This window comes from Hyla sarda, chromosome 4 (assembly GCF_029499605.1).
Source record: "Hyla sarda isolate aHylSar1 chromosome 4, aHylSar1.hap1, whole genome shotgun sequence".
NCBI classification, from domain to species: Eukaryota; Metazoa; Chordata; class Amphibia; order Anura; family Hylidae; genus Hyla; species Hyla sarda.
The window spans coordinates 179,367,055-179,394,715 of NC_079192.1; the positions used below are offsets into that span (position 1 = coordinate 179,367,055).

General features: G+C 42.5%; 1 protein-coding gene across 2 annotated transcripts in view; it reads left to right on the top strand.

The window, feature by feature from the left end:
* The window catches only part of SCAPER (S-phase cyclin A associated protein in the ER), a 329,263-nt gene that overhangs the window by 96,900 nt on the left and 204,702 nt on the right, over positions 1-27,661 (top strand). For both annotated transcript variants that reach the window (XM_056572933.1, XM_056572935.1), the window contains exons 7-8: positions 3,143-3,303; positions 5,012-5,277. In XM_056572933.1, the coding sequence (XP_056428908.1) occupies positions 3,143-3,303; positions 5,012-5,277 (427 nt within the window). The remainder of the gene's footprint in view (positions 1-3,142; positions 3,304-5,011; positions 5,278-27,661) is intronic.

Below are 27,661 nucleotides of genomic sequence, written 5' to 3' on the forward strand. Positions count from 1 at the left end.
CAAGTGGGTGATGAAATGACAAGTGGGTGATGAAATGACACAAGTGGGTGATGAAATGACACAAGTGGGTGATGAAAGGACACAAGTGGGTGATGAAAGGACACAAGTGGGTGATGAAAGGACACAAGTGGGTGATGAAATGACACAAGTGGGTGATGAAATGACACAAGTGGGTAATGAAATGACACAAGTGGGTGATGAAATGACACAAGTGGGTGATGAAATGACACAAGTGGGTGATGAAATGACACAAGTGGGTGATGAAATGGCACAAGTGGGTGATGAAATGGCACAAGTGGGTGATGAAATGGCACAAGTGGGTGATGAAATGGCACAAGTGGGTGATGAATTGGCACAAGTGGGTGATGAATTGGCACAAGTGGGTGATGAAATGACACAAGTGGGTGATGAAATGACACAAGTGGGTGATGAAATGACACAAGTGGGTGATGAAAGGACACAAGTGGGTGATGAAAGGACACAAGTGGGTGATGAAAGGACACAAGTGGGTGATGAAAGGACACAAGTGGGTGATGAAATGACACAAGTGGGTGATGAAATGACACAAGTGGGTGATGAAATGACACAAGTGGGTGATGAAATGACACAAGTGGGTGATGAAATGACACAAGTGGGTGATGAAATGGCACAAGTGGGTGATGAAATGGCACAAGTGGGTGATGAAATGGCACAAGTGGGTGATGAATTGGCACAAGTGGGTGATGAAATTGCACGGTGTGGGCATTCTCTAAACCTGTGAAAAAAATATTTGTGGGAGCATGAGGGGATTGGACACATGTTATGGGAGTGGGCAGGAGTGAACCAAATACCTTGCCAGAGCGGGCGGTAATAGTCAGTAATCCAGTGAGAGCAGCTGGGATTAAGAAAACAGTCCCAGAGGGGCTCTACAACAGAACCACGCATCAGCAAATGGTAAGCACCCGTGTCATCAGTGTCACCCGCACTACATACCAATAGGTTAATCCGGGTGATGTTGATGACACATTCCCTTTTAACATTCAATTGTGTTAGTCCTTAAAACGTTGACCGATAGCATCTAAAATTCAAGTTTCAGTTTCTGAACTTCATGGGATTACTGCTGCAGAGTTGAATCTGATGTGTAATTCACTTAAGGAGGCAAACGTAAATGTGCATCTATGTGTTCAAGTTGATAAAGGTGTCTGCACTGGATGTACTGTCCTGGAAAGTCTTGCTTACATTGTCATATAGGCTGTAAATATATATTAAAGAAAAAATGTATCTCCTATCTGCAGGATAAGGGATAAGTTTTAGATCGCGGGGACCCCCTGTGATCTCTTGTACGGAGCCCCTGCTCTCCTTGGGAGCAGTGCATCACAATCCCTGCCCGAAGTGGGGGACGCCATGCCCCCTACCTATATCTCTATGGGGGAGTCAAAGATTGCCGAACCGGCTCCCCCATAGAGTTATATGAAGGGGGGCATGGCGGCCACCGCTTTGGGTGAAGGTTATAATGCGCTGCTCCCGGGGTGAGCCAGGGCTCTGTACAGGAGATCGTAGGGGGCCCCAGCGGTCGGACCCCCTGTGATCTAAAACGTATGTTTTTTAGTATAAGATATCTCCTTTAAAGGTTCATATGCATTTTGAGTTAGATCAGTGTTTCCCAACCAGTGTGGCTCCAACTGTTGCAAAACTACAACTCTCAGCATGCCCGGACAGCCAAAGGCTGTCCGGGCATGCTGGGAATTGTAGTTTTGCAACAGCTGGAGGCACCTGGTTGGGAAACACTGGTTTATTGCACTGAACCGTGTATAACACAGTAAATCCAAATTTTTCCTCACTGGGACATACAACAAGCACTGATGAGGTGGCGAGGTAATAAAACTTCACTTTTATTGATCCAGTTAAAAAACAAATTAGTGAAAAATAGTGGTGAAAAAATACAAAAATCACAAAAATGTATTAATAAAGATGTGCATAAATTATTGGCCGCCATCTAGTTGTAATTCATTAACATGCACGGCAACCTTTACCAATATTCGGCTGAGCCACACACATATATACCGCACCAATAGTATAGGCATGCGTTCACACTAGCTCCTTAAATCACTAGGTGCGTGGTGCGTGTATATCTATAGTCCGGCATTTATTGTCGCTTGATATATGTATGCATTCACACCAGTATATGGAATGGAGCAGGTCCTATTCATAGGAGTAAATCGTTTGTATACAGCTGGTTTAAACGGAACCGGGGTAAATAATATGACACAAAACTGCTAGGTACTATTTTAGGCACAGTCCGGTACCGCAGTATATTCTATATCCCCACAGTGCATATTGCTGCAAGTCACTATTACGAACAATTGTTTAGAGTTCATTGAATGGCAATAGCAGTCTGCATATGGCAAATAGACCAGCTGGGTAGAAAAAAGGAAAAATGAACCTGGTATCCCGAACTTGCTTCAACAGTGTTTCCTCCGGATAGATGGCAGTCTTCTCGGTTGGTTCACTGTTCCGTAATGTCGGTGTGCTCAGCCTCTTGGTTGTACTCGCCGTCAATTTTGTTTAAGGAATCTTAGTGATACAGCATTGTAGTTGCTTAAGATAATTTTGGCTCTATGTGATAGGATGCCACATACAGCTCTAATGGCGGCCGTACGGTAAAGGTTGCCGTGCATGTTATTGAATTACTACTAGATGGCGGCCGAACAATTTATGCACATCTTTATTAATACATTTTTGTGATTTTTGTATTTTTTTCACCACTATTTTTCACTAATTTGTCTTTTAACTGGATCAATAAAAGTGAAGTTTTATTACCTCGCCACCTCATCAGTGCTTGTTGAAACACTGGTTTAGATGCACACTTTAAAGCCCCCTGTCTTAGAACTGAATTTTCTCGCCACCTGCAGAGCTGCATTCCGATTCCAAGTGAGCGGAATCACATTTGGAGCATCTAGCTACGGATGCACGGTCTGTACGCTTGTCAATGCGATGCATATCAGTCTGTGTATATGGGTACATAGTCATTTGAATGTTTTACCATTACTTATTTTTGCATTTTGTGTATTTCGTACATAATTTCTTTGCTTTATGTTTAATCTTGTAGAATCTGTACTATCTCATATAATATCATATATCTGTATGTATTATGCATTTGCAGAGGTCCTACACTCACGTTGACTGCCGGACGTTTGACTCATTCAGGTGTCAGCTGGGCTGATAAAGTGAAAGCAAACCATGGAGTTTCTGGAAGTAATCCGGCCCCAGAGATTGTTCATCCATGTACATCCGACCAGATGCAGAGAGCGCTGCACGAGAATGGTGAGCAGTGGCATTTATTCATATTTTAGGCTTTGGGCTTGCTCATAGGTAAATAGTCCGTATCTGAAAAGTAGGCGATTTGCTGATCCTGTATTTTTTCCAAATGTATTCAATGACTTTGAGTGTTTTTCGCTCTAAGTACCCGGCTGATGTTGGTGGTGACTTTCTGAATGATGTGCCTTATTCTTTCCACTGGTGTTGAGCAGTTGTTACAGAACACTTCCGTTTCTTCCTCTTAAACTTTCTACTTTATCCTGCCCATAAATCTATCAGCGAGGATAAGGAAGTGAAGTGGACAGGCTCCAGATGGGAACACTAGTTCTTGTTTTTGTATGAAATTGGTTTATGAAAAGAGAGTAGGATTTAAAGAAGCCAAATGCCCTTTAAACTTTAGCGCTGCAAAATACATTAAGGCCTTCCTAAAAAAAAAAAAAAAAAAATTATTTTGGACCATTAATTCTATCGAGTATCCAAAATGCAAGGTAGTTATTCTTCATTTATAGGGGTATTTATATTTAGGATGTGCCATCACTATGATCATAGGACTTTTTGGACCCTCTCTGATCTTCAAAAATAATGGGCTGTAGTCAGGCTGGGATGAAAAAAAAAAGGCATACCTGCCAGTGCCTTGCGACATGCCCACTGTTCACCATGTCCTGGTTCCTTTCTTGACACATGTAAGTCAGCCAATCACTGGAGATAGCAGTGATCCACATCTGCCGGCTTGTGGTGCGAAAGGAACCAATGCTGAGCATTGGGGACAAGGCACCATGCATGTGAATATAGTTTTTTTTTAGGACGTGTCTGGCCACCAAAAAACAAACAAACAAAACATATAAAAGAATGAAAATGCCAGATATCAATTATACTTCAGCATGATTTATCCCATAGCCACTTCTTATGTATCAAGTACACAGTGGTAATACATTTTATTAGGTCAACATCTAATAACATTAAAGGAGTAGTCCAGTGGTCAACTTATCCCCTATCCTAAGGATAGGGGATAAGTTTGAGATCGCGGGGGGTCCGACCGCTGGGGCCCCCTGCGATCTCCTGTACGGAGCCCCGACAGCCCGCGGGAAGGGGGCGTGTCGACCTCCGCACGAGGCGGCGGCCGACACGCCCCCTCAATACAACTCTATGGCAGAGCCGAAGCGCTGCCTTCGGCAATCTCCGGCTCTGCCATAGAGATGTATTGAGGGGGCGTGTCGGCCACCGCCTCGTGCGGGGGTCGACACCCGCTATCTCGGCGGAGAGCCGGGGCCCCGTACAGAGAGATCGCAGGGGGCCCCAGCGGTCGGACCCCCCGCGATCTCAAACTTATCCCCTATCCTTAGGATAGGGGATACGTTTTTCACCACTGGACTACCCCTTTAAGTTATTCCTAACTTAACCTATTCCTTCCCCCTAAACTGGTTTATGCCTCATAGCTGTTTTTGCCTTATCTGAATCAACATTGCAGGATAAAATGTAAACTAAATATATATTTGTCTTTCTTGCTGTATTACTATAATTTGCCCTCACACCTCTATATAACCCTCTATAATTTGCCATTATTACCTCTGACATTACAAAATTGGTTACGTACTCGAAACCTTTTTTTTTTTTTTTTTTTGTTTAAGAACCAAAGGTATATATTTTTTATTTACCATGACCTTGCATATTTTTTAAAATGTTATTATCATTTTATCATTTTCCTTTACTGTAGATAGGATCGATGCTGAAGGATGGGAAACTGTTCAGCGTGGCAGACCTATTCGTGCCAGATCCTCTGCTGTGACTATCAAGTCTGATCCCCCTTCAGCTCCGGAGCATAAACTAAAGGATGACAGTGACAAGGAAAATATTTGTTCCAAACTTCCAGTTAAAGCCCTTGAAAAGACTGTCAAATCAGAGCTCCCTCCTGTACTTGTTGAACCTCCCACGAAGGAGTTGCTTTGTCCATGTGAAATTCCGCTGACAGAGATCACTCAGGTAGAGGTCATGTGCAATTGATATTTTGGTAAACTATGAAGTCTCACAATACTGTGACGATCTTGCAAGTAATTTGTGTAATGAGTTGAAATGGTTGGTTCACACACCGCAATTTTTCTAACTACCTAGAAATTTATATTGGTGATTTAAATATTTAATAGATTATTTTTCCCATAGGAGGGAGGATAATAAGCTGATCCAAGAACGGGGACACAAATGTCTCCAGGAGAAGTAGAGCACACTGTGCATGTGTGGCCTTTGCTTCATTAAACCTCAATTAGCCCCCGTTATCAGGATCAGTGGTGGCCGGATCCCCACCAATCAGCTTGTTAGGCTCTATTCTGTGAATAGGAATTCATCTTTAGAGTGTATTCACACATACAGTAAGCTGCACATCTTTGATGTGCAGGATTTGAAGCTGGAGATTTAAAGCTGTGTTTACCTTGAACTCTGTAGCATAAAATCTGCTGCTTCAAATACTGCGCATTAAATATGCGCAGGATACTGTACATGTGAATACACCCTTAAAGGGGTACTCCACTGGAAAACATTTTTTTTTATAAATCAACTGGTGCCAGAAAGTTAAACAGATTTGTAAATTACTTTTATTTAAAAAGATTAACCATTACAGTACTTATCAGCTGCTGTATGTTCCAGAGGAAGTTCTTTTCTTTTTGAATTTCCTTTCTGTCTCACCACAGTGCTCTCTGCTGACACCTCTGTCCATTTTAGGAACTGTCCAGAGTAGGAGCAAATCCCCATAGCAAACCTATCCTGCTCCAGACAGTTCCTAAAATGGACAGAGCACTTTGGTCAGACAGAAAGGAAATTCAAAAAGAAAATAACTTCCTCTGGAACATACAGCAGCTGAGAAGTACTGTCAGGGTTAAGATTTTTAAATAGTAGTAATTTACAAAACCGTTTAACTTTCTGGTTTGAAAAAAAAAAAAAAAAAAATGTTTTCCAGGAGAGTACCCCGTTAATTATGATTATTTTAATCCGCCTACTTTGTTCTGTTTTTGCATTTAATACTCCAGTAGGCATTCCCATATTTACTTTTGTATGTTCAGTATGATGAGACAGTGTCTATGTGATTTGTGTGTAAGTTATGCCTGCCAATACAATTTTAGCATTTTTCATGTTTTGTTAGGGCATCCCTTTTATGTAAAAATGATAGGAAACAGATATAATACTCAGAATCAGTTCCTCAAAGTTACCCTAAATACCCTGTTAATGACAATAGGAGTATGATTGACCAGTAGAATACTTTTTATTGTGTGTATAGCCACCAATGTTAAAAATAAGTGGATGTTAAAGAGTTAGGAATTATACTGTCATTAGACTAGCTTGCAGCTGCGGTGGTCCAGAGATTAATAGTTAAGAAATTCGGTTGCTTTGGCCCAATGTTGAGCCAAGCTTTTCATTTGCTCTATACAATGAAGCAAGCTCTAGTCAGTGGCTGGAATGTCTGGGCCTGGCAACCACAAGATATTTGCGTAAAAGAGCTCCCAGCTGGATAACAACAGCAGTGGAAATTTCTAATATGACTGATGGATTCTCATTACACGGCCAAAATTTTGTTTTAATTTGGCAACAGATTGCTAAAGAATAAACTGATAGGGAGCAGGCAATCAATCCTCCTGTAGCCGGCCGATGACAGAGATTAAAGGCATGCAGTAGGCACTTTGTGGTAGCAACCTGCTAATGCTACAGCCAGAATAGGTCTTCTGCAGGACGATATTATGCAGACACCTTAAAATGCCAACTTAATATGCACAGCATACCCTGATGCCTGTCATGCTAAAATCTGCAATTTTTTTTGCAGGTTTTTGCAAGTATTATGCCATCCTTTTGCAAGTGGCCTAATGGGCCTAAGATTCTTGCCAACTGTTTTGCCTTGACAGACCTGCAAACCTGGGACGGGGCTTAAATGTCCCGATTTTAGCTAGAGTGTGTTAACAAACATTTAGGGTACGTTCACACGTACGCAGATTTGATGCGCAGGATTTTCTGCTGCAGATTTCAATGTAAACTAAATGACTAAGCACAGCTTCTAATCGACAGTTATGGTACAAATCCTGCGCATCAAATCTGCGCAGGATCCTGTATGTGTGAATGTACCCTAAAAGAGCATATGTAATATTAAGATTTGTAGATAGAATTGTTTTAACTACATACAATAAAATTCCTGTCCAGCAATAATTGTATCCTTACTATACATAGTCGTTCCTCATATTCACAGGATGACTAAAGTAGAACAGTACCCACATTTTAGCACTTTATTACCAGTTGTCAACTATTTGACCATAGCAAAATGTAATCTTTTTGAATGACACATTTTAATAAGGTGTATGCTATGCAATCCCTGTTCATAAAAATATATGTTAGTTAAATTAATTCTAATTAACCCTAGTTAAATTAACCCTCTCTTTTGCGAAGATCAGGATTTTTGTGTCCCATGCAAGTCTATGTGACTTCCGTTACCTTACACCAAAGCTCTGTTCTGCATCTCCTGAGTGTGCCAGTCCAGCTTGAAAGCCATGCCCCTCCTGAAAGCAATGCCCCCTCCATTTTCAGCCTATTTTTGTTTCGGCCCAAGGTCAAAACACAATTTTGCACAGGACATTACCCCCCCCCCCCCCACACACACACACACACATAAGCCATGCCCCGTTTTAATTTCACCCTAAAATCTCTTCATCACAGCTCAGCCCCACATGAGGATGGGATATGAGGTCAAGAGCATCAGTCATTGTTGCTTTCCCTCTCCTACAAGGTTAAGGTAGGAAGATCGGGAGGTACTTTTCTAGTTAGTACACAGTAAACCATGAGCTGAGATTTTGGATTCAAATTTTATGAAGCTTTACCCCTGGGTTGCCTTCTGGACATAGACCAAATGGCTCAAGTGTTTTTATTCTTAATCTGTGTTTGTTACATGTTGTTACATGGGGCTGCTGCTTGATGGAGAAGTTAGGGTAGCTATGAGAAAACGACACTATGCGCCTTGTGCTCTCTTCATGGTACTGCCATACATGATAATTTTAGGACAGATGAAATGGCTTGAAATTATATATACATCGATATTAATAAGTATGATACTAGAAATACGCATCCCATTGTGACATCCCATTGGTTTATAACATTATACATCAACTGTCATTTGTTTCTTTCATTAAGCTGTAACCTTTGGATCCAGCAGATCAGATTTTTAACTCTCTTTAAGGTTGTTTCACTTAGGCTTTATTTATAGATAGGGATTCTGTCAATGTTTTTGAAAAAGCGAGACACTACAAAGTGTGAACACAGCCTTGTGTAGTGGCCATGCTTGGTTACTTGCAGCTCTGCTCCTGTTCTCTTTAACTAAGGTGCAGTAACCCAGCCTGACCACTATGCAATACACAAATCTGTCCCGGCTCCCGGTTGAGTTTACTGCTTGTGTGGGTGCCATTGCAGACAGCAGATTGGCAGGGATTCCAGCTGTTTATCTTTTCTGAGGATAGGCCATCAATGTAATAGTCCCTGAAAAACCCCCTTAAGTAATGTGGGCTGATCTAGGAAGCATGTGGCCTTTTGTTCTAGGAAGCAGCAATGTTTTCTGTGTTTGCATGGTGATGCACGCTTAGCAAATCCATAAAACTCCATTACCGGATGGAGGCCAAAAGAGTGCCCTTTTGGCCTGTCTGGGGCCTTCTTATGTCAAGAGAGGATGGCATAGAGTACTAGAATACACTACTCCATTCAGTGATATCCTGTAGAAAACACATGTTGAACTTCGCCAGTCAGTGGTTTTAAAGGTGTTAATTTTTTTTTTTATATAAGGATGCCCAGGCTGTCCGCCATAAATAAACAAAGCCATAGATACCTTCCGTGCTGCCCTTGTGTCTGGTAACACTGCCCACGGTATCCTAGGATCTTCCATGTGCTAAGGCCTAATACACCACAAGGGTGTCCTGTCTCAGCCATTGATCATTGATTTGCTGAGTGGCAATGTGAGATATTGGCCCCCCAGAACCAGGAATAATATGTCAATTGCCACTCAGCTAACAATAACTGGCTGAGGCAGAACACCATTGCGGCCAGTGATTGACATATTGATCCCTAGCACCCGGAAGAGGCGAGCACCACTGGTAGGGAGGTGAGACTGGGAGCAGTGTTACCGGAGGCAGCGAGGGGAGTGCGGTATATACTACTTTGTGTTGTGTTTTTTTGTTTTGGTTTCATAGCAGACCGTCTTTAGAATAAAAAAAATTTAAAAAAACTTCCGCCAGATTACCCCTTTACATTATGTCTGATCATTGTATGCAGTAAAATACTGCATTGGCAAACAATCTGTGCATCCATACCTATCTGTCAGACTGATAATGAGAATGAATGGTATTGTAGGATGGTTTGCACTTTACTTTGCTGGTGTTAGGATTGTAAAATAATGGATGAGTCAGCAGCTCCAGTCTATTGTAGGTGCATAGATGATCCTTGGGAGATTACTCTGCATAGATTACAATGACTCATAGAAGTTTCTAAGCGCCTTGACCGTCTGCCTTCTGCACTTTGCTGGACATAGACTTATTTAATAAATATTTCTTATCTGCTTACAAATCTTTTTGCTCTGCTTTTTCTTTTGAATTGGATAAAAGGAGAAGAAAACCATTTGTTTTTCCCACAAGCATTCAGGTTTGTTGCCAGAAGTCTCATCATTGGCATTCATTATCATTTTGATCTTGTTATCTAATTCTATAAGTTGCTTATATGTTTAGAGCATGTGCTTTGCTATTGATAGCATCCTCAACAGAAGCGCATTTGTCTTTGAAGGGGGAACGGTGGAGGAGAGGAGTTACAAATGACGTGTTTGGTAGCTCGCAGACTGGTAGATCATTTGTTTTATGGGAGACTAAACACTTGTATTGTGCATGGCTCTGGTTTCTATCACTAGGGAGCAATCTATTTTATGCTATGTTTCTATTTACATGTTTATTCTCTTGTATATTCATAATAAAGTGTCTTGCCAAGTTGCTTAGTGTAGTGACAAAAAGGATCTAAATGCTAGTTTAAGAAATGAATCTTTGTAGACAAGAACTGAATCGCTGCCGGTTCTTCCTTTTGATGGTTTGTCGGAGGTTTGCTGCATTTGATACGGATGGTAAATAGAGATGGAGAGGTGTATCTAGGGTGACTTGCCAACTAAGAAAGAATGGTATTCTAGCATCTGAAAAGGCTGCTGGCTGTGTAAGGCAAGTTAGTAAGTGATGACAGAAGAGCCCGGACGGGTCTCATTATTCAGCACTAAGAGGATGGTGACTTGTTTGTATCAACATCCAAACAACTTCATATAATAGGTATTGATTTGTCAGAGAACTGGCAGCTATGCGCTCTTCTCGAGAAGGCTGCTCCCTCCACCCACATCATTAGTAAAGTTATCAGAATCCCTGCCAATAACTGTAAGAGAGGTTATAGTGGACACATTAATAACAATAATGGTAAATAACGCTGTCTGATTCTCCTATTTGTTTGGATGAGACTGGCAGACAGAAAATAGTTCAGACGGCTTAAAGCAAATGTGTCCATTTAGAAAGACAGCCTCTGCTTCCTCTATCCCATAGATCCGTATTTCCCAACTATTGTGCCTCCAGATGTTGTAAAACTACAACTTTCACGGCTGTTTGGGTATGCTGGGAGATGTAGTTTTGCAACAGCTGGAGACATACTGGTTTGGAAACACAGTCATTAAAATTTGATCTGTCAGGGAGTAGGCCAGAATATGTCAATTTTATTTTTAAAGAAATATGTCATCCACATATCTTTTACTGAACCATGATGCTAAAAGGTATTCTTTTTTGTAATCTTTTTTGTAATCGTCTTATTTTCTGTTTGTAAACTTTAATTTATTTTATTTATATGATAAAATAATCCCCCACCGATCTTGATCGCGTGCTTGGCCACAGCTGATCCGGCTATGTTCATTAGTCCCATAGACAGTAAGAAGTCCCATGAAGCAGTTCAGATATATGCTTTATGGCAGACACATGGACCATAGAAAAAAACTGGGATTTGGAGATGATTCATTGACTTCTGTGGGAGAGTTTTGTGTGTGTGCTTTGGGATCAGAGCAGAGGACGGTGTGAAGGGAGGGGGTGGAGGTGAGCTGTAACCATAACCTGTTGTCATATTGGTAGATCCTGTTTTATTTGCATCGAGTATTATAATAAAAATTACACCGTTCATTGTAATCCTGCCTGTGGTGATGTTGATGAGAGGACTGCTTCGAAGGGATCCCACAACAGGACTTGTCAGTCTATTGTGAGGCTCAATGGCCAGAAAGAAATGTCCATTTTTAAATATATTATGAGATTAAAAATGCTATACATCACATTTATTATGTGTTTTTGACCTGTTTTCCTATGTGGCTGACAAAGGGGATTGGCTTTGGCCAAGGGGTCAGGTTTCTGTAAAAGGCATGTGGCTTAAGATGCATAACCGTGCACCAGATTTCTGGTGCAAGATTCAAGCTCAGTTTAAGCCGACTAATAGTTCTCTTTGACTATATGGTCAAAGTTTAGCCTGAGCCACTGTGATAAATCTGGCTAAGTTTACACTGTCAAACATTTGTTTTAGTAAATGCAGGCCATTGTGTTAGGCTCTGTACACATCTTTGTTGTAGCTTACGACAGATGTATAGCTAATGTTTCGGCTTATCAAGCCACCAAACCTGGCTTGATAATGGCTGGGTGAGCCAGCTGAAATGTTGCCTGCCACGCTTTTTTTGCACAAGTCGGAGTGCTGCTGCCTATCTGTTTGCTGTATACCCTGTGATCTGGATCCATCTCAACTTGCATCCACGCATTACTTTCAGTGTATGCTGTCTTCCTTGAGAACTGTCTACAGTATATGCACAGTGATATTTATTTGGGACATGGAAAATAACATACATATTTACTATTCACTTTTTGGTGTTGGGGTCTAGCACCCAGCTCTATTTATCTGAGAGAAGAGCCACCTGATCTGTTAAAGATTGATATCCCTAGAATATCCTATTACTTTATGATCAGTGGGAGTCCAACCACTTGAAGTGATTTGGCGGTTCTGCAGTTCCCTGCAAAGACGTATGAGCAGGAGTTCCGAAGTGTAGGAAAATCATACAAGAAGATGCTAATCTGTATTGCAGCAATTCATTCTAGAGATTGATTGTAATCTGAGAGGTTGAAACCCTAAAATGTAAAAATGAATTCATATTTTAGTTAATATGCCATCACTTTATAGGAGCTTATAATTTAAAAAAAGTGATTCTTTTGCATGTTCTCTTACAGGTCAAAAATTAGGCCTGTACTGGCAAGAGTCTGTGACCCAGTGTGATAGTAAATAAAAGACTTCAGGTGAATGCTATCATTGTATAAAACATGTTTTTCAAGGAAGTCATCACCAGTGGAGGCACAGAAGCAAAGAACATCCTAGGGATTACAGGGTACAATCTTTGGCAGAGTCTCAATGAGTAATAGGATTGAAAAGCCTTCATGTCATTCCAAGGTTTGCTCCGGAAAACTTCCCAAACCGCTGAAGATATTTGCTGTAAGCAGGTTAAACCTTCAGTGAAGAAATAGGATTTGGCATAAGAACTGTGTTCTAGGGAGCTATGTGCACTGTTCATTGTTTGCAGAAGTACAAAAAAGGAAATCCAAAATCTTTGTGGTTTTGTGATTTAATACTTCACCTATAGTATGTAAGTGAAAACTAGCTTGATAGAAAATCAGTCTAGTGCAGTATCTCCCAACCTTTTCCACCTTGGGGCACCCCTCAGATTATTTTTTTTTACCTTTGGGTACCACAAATAATTGTCAACAAAAGGCAGAAAATGGCTAAACGGAAGCAATGCACAATATATATATATATATATATATATATATATATATATATACAGGGATGTGGGAATCCTATCGCCCGACGCCCGGGACAAGTAGTTTTGGGCTCCGGGCAGGTGAATTTTTCATACATTTAGCCCTGTATGGGGCTAGCAGGGCCGGACCGACTTTGGAAATCTCACCTCACACCGGCGCTCAGAGTGTATGGAGGGGGCAGTGGCGGCCCCCGGCTGATTTCAGTAGCTGGGGGCTGCTGCTCAGAGAACCCACCCCGTGCCCCAGTCTGTCCTCCTTCACACACAGAAATCCTCAGCCCCGTGCAGTGCAGTCTATCCTCCTTCACACATCATTATGGAGGTGAAGGAGCTGTGCACAGACGTCCTCCCCCCCCCCCCTCTCTGTGTTTTCACCGTGCAGTGCATCCTCTCCCCTCCCCCTCCCCACTCTGTGTTTTCCCCGTGCAAACTTGCAGCCTCTCCGTGGTAGATGAGGTCCTGAGGAGACAGAGCAGGGTGGGGGGGGGGGGGGGGGGGGGGTAGAGCTGTGTACTGAGCTGTGTTCGTCCTCTCTCCCCCGGCTTTCTGTGTAATGTAGAGCAGGGGGTGTGAAGCTCAGGTGAGGAGGCAGAGCATGCAGGCGGCGGGAAGGGTGGTTGTATATGTATGTGATGTATGATTAGGGGGGGTGTATCAGCGGCGGGTGTATGTATGATGTGTGCATATGTATGGTGTATGTGTATGGTGTATATGTATGGTTTGAGTGTATGTGTGATATGCGTATGATGTCTGTGTGTGATGTGTGTATGTGTATGATGTCTGTGTATGTATGATGTGTGTATGATGTCTGTGTATGTATGAAGTGTGTATGATGTCTGTGTATGTGTGTATGTAATGTATGATGGGTAAGCAGCGGCAGCTCCCAGCATGTTCCACAATAACCTTAACTGTACTACTATACAGTGCAACATGCTGCAACACCCACACAACCATAGACTGTATCAGGGCATGCTGGGTGTTGTAGTTATCTAGTAACTAAATGCAACTTCCAGCATTTTCTGACACATAATTATAGTAAATAAAATGCACCATATAAACTGGAGAAGCAGAACACCCCCAGTAACACAGCGCTGTTCAGTGGTTTCCAATCAAAAGACTCCATATATAAGTCCCTATGAAGACTGAAAAATAGCGATTAAAATATTTTAAAAAGTGCGTATATATGTGAATAAGCCTCTTTCCTAATAAAAGTTCTGATAATAAATGGTTCCGATAAAAACTACAGATCCCGGCGCATAAGATTACCCTCATACATCCCTGTATATGGAAAGATTGGAGTTTTAGGGGTCAGATGGGGTGGGCTTGCCTCTGGTGTAAAAGAAGCTAGCTACAGCTCCCCCGCCACTAATAGCCTGGCATGCTGCACTCACCGTGGCTGCTATTAAACCATTAGATCACCGCTGTCTAAGTTGACAGCAGTGTCTAAAGGGATCTTATATCCATCCCTAGTGGTCTAGTGGGGGGGATCGTACTATTTTGGTTGAAATTATTTCATCTACCAGGACAAGTGGATTTTCTTGAGGGACAAGTAGATTGTGTTCCGCTTTAGTCCCTTGGACAAGTTTTTTTTTTTTTTTTTTTTTCAAATTTCCACACCCCTGATATGTATATTAAAGTTAAAACTAGCTTTTAGTTAAAACTAGTTTTCCCTACAGAAAACTAAATTTTAACTAAATGCCTTTGAAAACTAGCATTCCCTGCTTTTCCCCAGTGAAAACTAGTTTTGACTGAATGCCTTTGTAAAAACTAGTATTGACTGCTTTTCCCCAGTGAAAACTAGTTTTGACTGAATTCCTTTGTAAAAACTAGTATTGACTGCTTTTCCCCAGTGAAAACTAGTTTTGACTGAATGCCTTTGTAAAAACTAGTATTGACTGCTTTTCCCCAGTGAAAACTAGTTTTGACTGAATGCCTTTGTAAAAACTAGTATTGACTGCTTTTCCCCAGTGAAAACTAGTTTTGACTGAACGCCTTTGTGAAAACTAGAAATGACTACTTTTCCCTTGTTAAAACCAGTTGTTACTGAATGCCTTTGTTGAAACACCAGTTTTTACTAAACTCCTTCGTACAAACTAGAATACTTACTAAATGCCTTTGTACAAACTAGAATTTATGCCTTTGTGAAAACTAGAATTGACAGTTTTTTTTTGTTTTTTTTTGCTTTGTTGTTTTTTGACATATTGTACTTAATATTAGTAGTAAATTTTGTTGATACATGCAGTGTTTTTTTGCATTTTTCTAGATTAGAAATTCTCTACTTGTAATAGAGATAGTCATGCCAAATAAATGTCCCGATACCATTTTTTAAAGACCTAGTGCAAGTACCGATACTTTTTTAAGTACTCGCCGATACCAATTACGATACTATTTTAAACGTCATGTGACATGTTTTTTTTTATGGGAAAAAGGGGATGTTTTCAGTTTTTATTAGGGAAGGGCTTTTTTAAATAAAAATAAATAAAATAATGAATGTAAAAGTTAATCCTCCAGATAGTTGTCCCATATATCAAAACCCTTATAAAAACTATGTAGGTAGCCCGCCTATTAGCTTCATAGTCTTCATAATAGCTTGCACGTAACATCCCACATCCAATCAGCTGTTTTCCCCCTGTGCTGAACTCTTCCACCACAGAAAAGTTGCAAAGTAGAAATATTTACAGAAAAATATAACGGTGTACCTTGAAGTGAAGCACCATAAAATTTTATGAACTCTTAATTTTGTGCTGCGATCAGGGCTGCCATCAGGGGGAACAACCCATACTCCTGTAAGGGGCCCGGAGCTTCAGGGGGGCCTGGCCGGCCCTTTCCTTTTTTTATTTATTTTTTGCTTGTCAGTGAGTGACTATGTCTGTCACTCACTGACCGCTGGGGGCCCGCCACTGTACACTGCTCGCTGACTGACTACATCCAATCATCCAATCAGTCAGAATTCAGCAGGGTGCCGCTGCTGCACATATCTCCGGGGGCCGGCGGCCGCTGCCTCTGCCGCACATACCTCCCTGCCCCATCGCCCGCCCGCTCACCGATAGAAAAACAAAAACAAAGCGCAGTTCACACAGCGCTTCTTTCATCACTGCTCCTGCCCGGCAGCACTGTGACGCGTGCAGCATTTAATATCTGCCAGCAGCTGGAGTGACAGGAAGGAGCCAGCAGCTTCATCCTGTCACTCCAGCCCGGGCTTCCTGTGTTGCAGCGGCTCAGCAAGAGGCTGTTCGCACAAGAAGCAGAGAGAAGAGGCGCCACAGCAGCTGCAGGGGAACGAAGGAGTGGTGAGTGATTTTTTTATTTTTTTCATGCGGTTAGGGGCATAACATACGATGGGGGGCAATGTGAGGGGGATATTATACAAAAGTGGGCACTATGAGGGGATAATATACGATGGGGCAATATGAGGTGGATAATATAGAAAGGGGAGCAATATGAGGGGGAAATATATAGAGGGGAGCAATATCAGTGGGTAATATAGAAAGGGGAGCAATATGAGCAGCATAATACACAATAGACACAATACGAAGAGGGATAATATACAATGGGGCAATATGAGGGGATAATATACAATTGGGGAAAATATGAAGGGGATAATATACAATGGGGGCAATATGAGAGGCATAATATACAATGGAGGGGGCAATATGAGGACATAATATACTATGGGGCAATGTAAGAGGCATAATATACTATGGGGCAATGTGAGGGGCATAATATACTATGGGGGTAATGTATCTGGCATAATAAATTTGGGGCAATGTTTGGGCCTGCTAATCTATAGATTATAGGGACAATGTTGGGGCCTAATACTATACAGCTGCATAGAGGGATCTCATACTATCTGGGGCAGTGTAATACATATAGGGGGTTTGTATAGAGTTTAACGAGGAGCCTAAAATGTTTGGCAGATTTGGTGGAGACGAGCTGTTATCAGGAGACGTCTTCATGATGACCCAGGACAGATGGAGAAGAAAGAGAAAAATGTGAGCGACTCCGATCAGAGAAGACGGGACCCTGTGAGTATGTACCTGTAATCACTTATACAGTGTGAAGCACCTGTGTACAGCTGGTATATATTACTGTATGGTCACTGTATGGGGGATATTGGCATTTGTATAGTGGTTTTTATTCAATAACAATATAGCAGTATTACTTAGTGGTAATGGTAGTGTTCATGGTGCAGCTGAATCGTTTGTCTCTCGTGTTATTGGTTATACTGGTCTGTGCATAGTGGTTTTTAAATGAGGTTTTGCCTAGGGTGGCAAAAATCCTTGCATCAGCCCTGGCCGCTGTGCATTGATACTACAAGCCGGCCCTGCCCCTCACACACAGTAGCAATGTGGCGGAGCAGCGGGAGAGTCTCTCTGCTGCTGCTGTGCGGCGCCGCTGGCTGCCTGCCTGCCTGCCAAAGAGGTGAGTGGTGGCAGCAGCAAACAAGCCTGACCTGGAGACTGGAGTCATAAATTTTCAGGGGGAAAAAAATAAATATATAAAAGAAATCCAGCAGCACACCATGGATGGTGAAATATCAATGTGGTTTATTCGCCCAGTGTCTTGCGATGTTTCTGTTGCCCGATTGCAACCTTTCTCAAGCATAGCAAGAGTGATTGAAGCACTGTTGACAATCAATCTGTGAAAATATGCATAAACAGTGTACATCAAAATACAGCATATAATTTATCAAAAATGGAGCTGTATTGCACATTGTGTAAAAGCAGTAGCGTGATAAACGTGCCTAGATTGTGAATAAAAACGGCACCTTATCCATGCAAAAACATTTATTCCAATGTGTTACAGTGTAAAATCATAAAAACTTTCAAATTGGCAGAGGGGTGGAACATACATAAATTTTTCCCATGTCCATCTGCATCAGTGTATAATGGCGCTGGACGCACCTGTCTGCCTTTGATGGGATGCGTCGGCACTACGTCAGTGCGCAAGCCTGCGCACGACTTGCGTGGCGCTGGAACCAATCCTTGTTCGGCGTTAGTGTTATCCCAGCAACGGATGTACTGGCAGACCCGCATCTGCGCAGAAGCCTAATGTGAGTCTGTAACAGCCATGATGGGTATGGGAAAAAGCTCTGGCATGAGCTGAAAACATAGAGGTGTATTCAGAGAAATCCAGCTATAACGGGAGGGCGAACAACAGTGACCCACTCCACATGGATATGTGGATAAGGAAGTCACCTCTCATGCTCCCTCGGTCCCCGTCACCGATGTAGGGCAGTGAGAAGCCTGATGTAGTCCTCCATTAACCCACATTTCGCTAGGCAATGAACATAACATTTGTGTAAACATGACTTGGTACCCTCAGTGCGTGGCATGACAGGCTCTCATAAATGAATAAATATTGCAGATGGGTTCAGGTTTTCAATTTTGTTGTATGCCGCCTCCTCTGGTTCACCTTCTTATTCTTTTTCTATAAAAACAAGAGAAGAAAAATGCGCTTTAGAGAACAGACATAAACTAAATAAATAACATAATATATCACCACAGACTATTGACATAGTAAGGTATACCTTAAGAGACTTGCAGTATACCAGGTGTTAGGACAAATTCAACATTCAGTCCGTGTGGACGTAAAGATTTTAATGTATAATTCCATTTCAATTTGCTGATTTTTTAGAATGCTAGTCCGATCCCCACCATATTTTAGGGGGGGAATGTGGTCTATAAGTGTAAATTGCAGATCTTTTTCGCTATGCCCAGCTTCAGAAATTTTTTTGGAAACAGGTAAGTCTAGACGACATTTACATATAGAATATCTATGCTGGTTCATACGATTCTTGAATTCTAATGTAGTTTCCCCTACATATATCAGATTGCAAGGACAACTTAAGACATGAGAAATTTTATTTGAGTATGTATTATATGTAGAAATGAATGGCATGCCTAACAGATTCTGTTTTTGTTTAGTGTTCTGAGTGAGGTTATCCCTATCCATATTCATAACTTTAGCTTTACTAAGCTGTACTAGTTGTGTTGCACGTCAGCCTTGTGCTGGGGTGGTGGCGTTACACAGACAACGTCTTCCTCATCTGGAAAGGTACTATGGTTGAGCTACATAAGTTGCATCAATATTTGAACAACATGAACAACAACATTAAATTTACATAAAATTGCTCCCATGAATCAGTTCAATTTCTGGACACAGTGGTAACCATTTCTAATCACCAAATACATACAGATTTATACATTAAACAAACTGATTGTAACTCCATCCTCAGATTTGAAAGCAACCATCCTAAACATGTAGCCAAATCATTACCTACCAGCCAAATGATGAGAGCACGGAGAATTGTGAGTAGAGAAGGTGGAGACTGCATTGGATGGCATGGTGCAAAATTTTATACAGAGAGGCTATCCAACACAACTAGTACAGCTTAGAAAAGCTAAAGTTATGAATATGGATAGGGATACCCTCACTCAGATCACCAAACAAAAACAGAATCTGTCACGCATGCCATTCATTTCTACATATAATGCATACTCAAATAACATTTCTCAGACAATCAAAAAATATTGGCATATTTTACAAGACAGCTATCCCGACATCACTGAATTCCAACTACAGCCATTAATGTCATACCGAAGACCGCCTAGCTTGAGAAATTCATTGGTAAAGGCTGATGTCTCAAGTAACGTAGGCCCACAAAAGACATTCCTTACAGTGCAAAACAAGAGTTGATACCCCTGTAGGAACTGTGTGAACTGTTCATACATGGTAAATGGACCCACATTTAGACACCCTGGAACAGGTAAGGAATACAAAATTAAATAGTACCTTACTTGCACAATGGACCATGTTATCTATGTCTTAAGTTGTCCTTGCAATCTGATATATGTAGGGGAAACTACATTAGAATTCAAGAATGGTATGAACCAGCATAGATATTCTATACTTAAATGTCGTCTAGACTTACCTGTTTCTATTTTTCTGAAGCTGGACATATTGAAAAAGGTCTGTGATTTACACTTATAGACCACATCGGACTAGCATTCTAAAAAAAAAAAAAAAAAAACGCGAAATTAGATGGATTTATACATTAAAATCTTTACATCCACACGGATTGATTGTTGACTTTGTTGTAACACCTGGTATACTGCAAGTCTCTTAAGGTATACCTGACTATGTCAGTAGTCTGTGGCAATTGGTGATGGCATTCTACAAAATTGAAAAGCCGAACCCATTTGCAACATTTATTCATTTATGAGAGCCTTTCATGTCACACACTGGGGGTACCAAGTCATGTTTACACAAGTGTTGTGGGTTAATGGTGTACTACATCAGGCTTCTCACTGCCCTACGTCGGTGACGCCGAACCGACGCCGGATTGGTTCCAGGACCACACAAGTCGCGCGCAGGCTTGCGCAGTGACGTAGGGCCGGCGCGTCCCATCCAAGGCGGACAGTGGCGTCCAGCGCCATTATACACCAATGCAGATGGACATGGGAAAAATGTATGTATGTTCCGCCCCTCTGCCAATATGTAAGTTTTTATGACTTTACACTGTAAAACATTGGAATAAATGTTTTTGCACATCGGATAAGGTGCAGTTTTTATTCACAATCTAGGCAAGTTTATCACGCTACTGCCTTTACACAATGTGCAATACAGCTTCATTTTTGATAAATTATATGCTGTATTTTGATGTACACTGTTTATGCATATTTTCGCTAATTGATTGTCAACATTGTAACCACCTGTATATAATACCATGCTTGTTTCACTCTTGCTATGCATGAGAAAGGTTGAGATCGGGCAGCCGAAACATCGCAAGACACTGGGTGAATAAACCACATTGATATTTCACCGTCCATGGTGTGCTGCTGGATTTCTTTTATTTGGATATCACCATAGACTCTTGACCTGAGTCTTCTCCTGCCTGCACCCAGCATCTATTGCATCATATGGTTGTGCTGCTTCTTCCTTCTTTGTTGTATGGGGGTATTATAATGTATCGGGGCATTATAATGTATGGGGCAATGTACGGGGGCATTATATAGGGGAAATGAAAGGGGGCATTATAATGTATGGAGGATGTGTACGGGGACATTATTATATATGGGGGCAATGTGCGGGGGCATTACTATATATGAGGGCAATGTACGCAGGCATTATACTGTATGGGGGCAATGCGAGGGTGCATTATAATGAATGGGGGCAATGTTAGGGGTCATTATAATGTATCACCAATGTACAGGGGCATTATAATGTACTGGGGCATTATAATGTATGAGGACAATGGTGGGGCCTAATACTATACAGGGGGCTACTATATGGGGCAGTTTAATAAATATAGGGGTTTGTATAGAGGTGAGCAGAAATAACTGGAAGGGTCGGCACTTGAGCCCGTAGTGGTGCTTGCGGAAGGCTGTGTACTTGAGAAGAAAGAAATCCCAGCACTCTTGTGCCAAACGTAATGTGTTTATTTTCACAGTGCAAATCACAAAAGGACGCGTTTCGGCCAAAGGCTTACTCAGACTGACATACAAGTTAAATGAGTCCATCACAGTATATATGCACAGAAGCCCATCCTACTTCCGATTTCAATGGTTGTCACTGATACCAATTTGGTTACAGACATTAGACATATTATATTATTTTATAATTGTTGATAAAGTGTAGTCAAACATTATGCATCATATAATAAAATAAACAAATATATTGATCTCATATATCTTGGATGTTTCTGTTTTGATTCCTCCCTTCACTGAAGAATCTATAAACAATAGAAAAATAGAAAAGTTAAAAACAAATTCTATTTTTCACAGGAAAGAAGAGAGCTCATAGTCCCTATTTAGTCCTCTTGGTTCCAAGGTAGACAGGCAGTGGATCCAATACGCCTCTATTTTCCCTAACAGGGATTTGAAATCACCACCCTTCCTAGGGCATTGTATATGGTCAATTACCACATATTGTAGTTGTGAGACATTGTGGCCTGCTTTTTCAAAGTGAAATGGGATAGGGTACAGGAGATTATTGCATCTGATGGATGACGTATATCTATTCTACACGCTGGGTGGTTTCCCCAATGTATTGGAGACCGCACGGACATTTGATGGTGTGAATTACGTTCTTAGAGTCACAAGTGTTGAAGTGTTTGAGCTTAATGGCCTCTCCAATGTGTGAATGCAATAGACTATCACTCTTAATTACATTGCTACACTGTGCGCAATGTAGGCACGGATAGGTGCCGTTACCTTGGCGTCTCAGGACCGTTTGCTTCAATTCAGATTTTTGTGATCCCACATCTGCCCGGACAATCCCTCAAATTGGGGACTCTCTTATTGCAGATCAATGGGGGACTCACAAATTCCTGAATTTTGGGGTAAGACCCTCTTAGCACCTGCCAATGTTTCCTAATGATAAAATCTATTTTGTGGTCCATTGGATAGAATTGTCGCACAAAATGGATTCTGGGTTGTTTGTTTAATTCTCTGTCTCGATTTGAGGGGATCCTGGCTTCTTTTAATATAACCCCTTTGGCGGAATTTTTCATCCAGCTCCCCCAATCTAAGCTCTCTTATCTCGGGGTCTGAGACTATCCGTTGAACCCGCTCTCTTTGTGCCCTTGGTATAGATTTTTTAACTGACATTGGGAACTGGTATAGTGCAACAGGCTGTTATGGTCTGTCTCTACGGAATAAATCAGTTTTGAGGCCCCCTTTACCATCCTTTTGCACCATTGTGTCCAGGAAACTCACCTGGTTCTGGTCACTCACCAATGTGAATTTAAGTTCTGGTCTGACATTGTTTAGGTGTTCCATGAATTGTAGGAGCTGGCAATGTGGCCCCTCCCATATGCAGAAAACGTCATCTATGAACCTTCTCCAGGTTCTGATGTAACGCTGGAAAAGGTGGTGAAGATATATGACCTCCTCAAAGTAAGCCATATAGGCATTAGCGTATGGGGGTCCACATTCGCCCCCATAGCCGATCCTTGCCTCTGTCAGTAAAAGGCATCCTCTTATAAGAAGTAGTTCTCTTCTAATACAATGCGTAGTAAGCTTAGTAAAAACTCTCTCTGTGCCATGGTGTACTCACTGGAATTTAATAGCCAACTTGTGGACTCAATACCCATCTCATGCACTATTGACGTGTATAAGCTCGACACATCAATAGATACGAGCAAAGTATCCTCTGTGATGTTGTTAACCCCTGACAATACTTGTAGGAAATCAGAGGTATCCAGGAGGAATGCTTTTGTAGTTTTTGTAAGGGGGGGGTCAACACTTTCTCTAGTAAAATGCTCAAAGGGGACAGGACAGAATCCACTGAGGCCGCAATGGGCCTCCCTGGGGGGTTGGATAGATCCTTATGAATATTTGGTACTATATAAAATACTGGTGTGATTGATGACTGTTTTGACAAGTAGCTGTACATTGTTTTTATCAATAATACCATCGTTGAGTGGCTGTGTCAAAAAATCACCAATCCTTTTCCGGATGCTTGGTAAGGGATCTCTATCCAACCTCTCGTAGGTGACACTATTGGATAGCTGACGTACTATTTCAATTTTTTACATGGTGGTGTCCATTACCACCAGCGTGCCCCCCTTATTGGTGGGTTTGACCGTGATGGTTTTGTCTTGCATGAGATCTTGCATGGCCTTTTTCTCGCTGGTGGTAAGGTTGAAAAACACATCCTATCTACCCTGTCCCATCCCTTTTAGCACCTGTTCCACCCCCTGTCTAACCAATAGAGTGTAGGTTTCAACTGGATGTTGAGTCCTGGAAGGATTAAAGTGACTCAAGTTGAACTGCTCCAATTTCAGTGTCCGAGTGTCCACTAAGGGTGTAACCCTCCGCTCCCATAGGTTTCTTGTCAGCTAAAAAGGTTTTCAGCCGGATATTTCTAAAAAAAAAAACCTCTCAAGGTCCATTTCCATATCAAAGGAATTGAATGTTCCCACCGGACTGAATGATAAACCTTTCTCTAGCAAACTAATTTTTGTGGCTGACAGACATTTAAATGAAATATTAACAACTATGGAAGGTCCCCTCCCTGGGAGCGGCCCAATCATCTTGTCTTCCTCGGTGTCCTCTCCTTTGCTGCTGAAAAGGGAAACGCTGATCTCTCCTGTTGCTGCACGATTGCTCGCTTCTGGAACTCGATGGTAAGTAACCTCTTCCGGTGTTGCATCCTCCTCCACGTCGCGCAGAGGAAGTGACGTCCCGCCATCGATATACCCGATTACTCATGTAATCCTCCGTATCCTAGGGGAACTTCTTCCCTTTCTTTGCCTCGACTTCTCGCCGGTAAGTGGAGAGCTGGTCTTCAAGGCTTTGTTTTAAGTTGGCAAAATCTTCGGATCTTAGCGTGTCCTGGAGTTGCTGTTCTATAGTTAGAATCTCAAGAGAAATGTGAACAACTCTGATCAGAGAAGACACCCCCATGAGTATGTAACTATAATGGCTTATAAGTTCTGCAGCACCTGTGTACAGCTCAAATCTACTCCTATATAGGGGCTATTGATCTTTTGTATAGTCGTTTTTATTCAATAACAATATAGCAGTGTTAGTCAGTGGTAATAGTGGTCATGGTGTGGCGGAATTATATGTCCCTTGTATTGTGTTGTTATTAGTGGTACTGGTCTGCGTATAGTGGCTTTTATTTCCATACAGTATGGTGGTATTATTTAGTCACTGCAGAATTAATACGGAGTGGCAATATTATTTTATGTTTCTAAGCCTGATAAGAAGATAAAATCCAGCATGTGCCACAGTGATGAAGGGGGGGGGGGGGGGGGGGCGGTTGTCAGATTCCAAGCTGTGTAAGGGGCCTCAAAATTTCTGATGGCAGCCCTGGCTGTGATCCTCAGAGGCTCCTAGCACTAATGCTGTAAATTCATGCACGCCCGCTTCTGGCAGCCACGCGCTCCCCCTGGTAAAGTGAGCAAGCACAACAGAACGCTGGTCCCATCCGCAGCTTTGTCCATCAGCTATCTCTTGTCCATGACTCGTGGACCAGCTGATGCTGCTGCTGGACTGGTCAGTGTCCCAGGAGGTATGGGGGCCCCTAGTGACACGATTTTCAAAGACCGTTTTCTTTAAGAAAATGTGATTTATTTTTTATATTAGAAGTATATTAGAAAAACTTGTTTTGCCAAGATGTACAGCATATCAAAAATTTAGTTTTTGTGCTTAGTGGAGGAGTACATGGGTAAGCAAGAGCGACGTGGTTGTCCCACACGAGCGTGCTGGGACAACCATAGGGGGTACGTGGTTATGTGGAGGCAGCGTGGTTAACCCGCATGAGCATGCTTAGCAGAGGGGTACACGGGTAAGCAGAGGCGGCGTGGTCAACCCACCACGAGTCAGGCAACATCGCACAACCAGTAAGAATCATTCTCAAGCACCACGTGTGAGTTAGATGAACTTTGCACGTGTGAGCTAGATGAACTTTGATTTCAGGCGCCACGTTTTAACTAAATGAACTTTGACCTCTGTGGAAACAGTTTGAACGGAGTTATTTCGTTAAAACTAGTTTTCTCTACTTTAACCCCTTAAGGACTCAGCCCATTTGGACCTTAACCCCTTCCAGCAAATAGGCGTTTATGAACGGCCATTTTTCCTGTAACTTAAGGCAAATGGACATTCATAAACATCCAATACATTTTCTATCACCATGTCCGTTGGCATGGTGATAGAAACGTCATCTCAGCTGTTCTGAACAGCTGGCCGATGACACTATGCAGCTGGGGACCAATCAGAATGGTCCCCTGCTGCTGATCGTTGTCATTAGTCAGTCAGTTAGTGATTAACTAATGACAAGGACCTGCGGGGTTCCGGGCTGATCGGGTCTCTGGTGACCCGATAGCCCAGAAAATAGGGATGATCTGAGCTGTCAGAAACAGCTCTGATCATCCTGAGGGATAGGAGCGAGGTGGCAGCTGCCACCTGGCTCCTATCCCCTGCCATTGGTCGTTAGGACTAGCTGACCAATGGCAGGAGGGGGCGGGAGGTTAAAGTTATCTTCACTGCTGCCTTCCAGGAGTTGCCAAACTACAACTCCCAGCAAGCCAAAGGCTTTCTGGGCATGCTGGGAGTTGTAGTTTTGCCACATCTGGAGGGCCACAGTTTGGAGACCACTGTGCAGTGGCGTCCAAACTGTAGCCCTTCCAGATGTTGCAAAACTACAACTCCCAGCATGCCCAGACAGTCCAGACATGCTGGGAGTTGTAGTTCTGTAACATCTGGCCCTTCAGATGTTGCAAAACTACAACTCCCAGCATGCCTGGACAGTCTGGGCATGCTTGGAGTTGAAGTTTTGCAACATCTGGAGGGCTACAGTTTGGATACCACTGCACAGTGGTTTCCAAACTGTGACCCTCCAGATGTTGCAAAACTACAACTTCCAACATGTCTTTCGGCTGTCTGGGTAGTTTTGCAACAGCTGGAGGCACCTTGATTGGGAAACACTGAGTTAAAGGGGTTCTCCGGTGCTTAAACATCTTATCCCCTATTCAAAGGATAGGGGATAAGATGCCTGATCGCGGGAGTCCCGCCGCTGGGGACCCCCGGGATCATGCATGCGGCACCCCGTTTGTAATCAGTCCCCGGAGCGTGTTCGCTCCGGGACTGATTACCGGTGACCACAGGGCGGGCGGCGTGTGACATCATGCCTGCGCCGGCGTGTGATGTCACGCTCCGCCCCTCAATGCAAGCCTACGGGAGGGAACTGATTACTAACGGGGTGCCGCGTGCATGATCCCGGGGGGGTCCCCAGCGGCGGGACCTTTGGATAGGGGATAAGATGTTTAAGCACCGGAGAACCCCTTTAAGTAAAAAATTCTGTGTTTTGCAACCAGTGTGTCTCCAGCTGTTGCATAACTACAACCCCAGCATGCACGGACAGCCAAAGGGCATGCTGGGAGTGTTAGTAGTATGCCTCCAACTCCTGCATAACTACAAGTCCCAGTATGCCCTTCAGTTCTCACTGCATGCTGAGAGTTGTAGTTTTTGCAACGGCTGAAGGCCCACTGGTTGCGAAGTTTGTTACCTAACTCAGTGTTTCGCAACTAGTGTGCCTCAAGCTGTGGCAAACTACAACTCCCAGCATGCACTGATAGACCCTACATGCAGGGAGTTGTAGTTTAGCAACAGCTGGAGGCACACTGGTTGCGAAACACTGAGTTAAGTAACAAACTCTGTGTTTTGCAATCAGTGTGCCTCCAGCTGTTGCATAACTTCAACACCCAGCATGCACGGACAGCCAAGGGGCATGCTGTTAGTGGTAGTTTTGCAGTGTTTTGCAATGTACTGGGTACATTCACACGGGCAGCGGTCTACAGCAAGTTTCTTGCTACAAGTTTGAGATGCAGCAAATTTTCCGCCGCAGCTCAAACTCCCAGTGGGAAACTGGCTGTAGACCCCGGCCTTGTGAGTGTAAGGTTTTGTATAAAAAATAATTTGTTCTCACTATTGTTTGAGACAAAACTAGTGAAAGAGAAAGTGGAGCAGCAACCAGGCAGATCCCACCTCT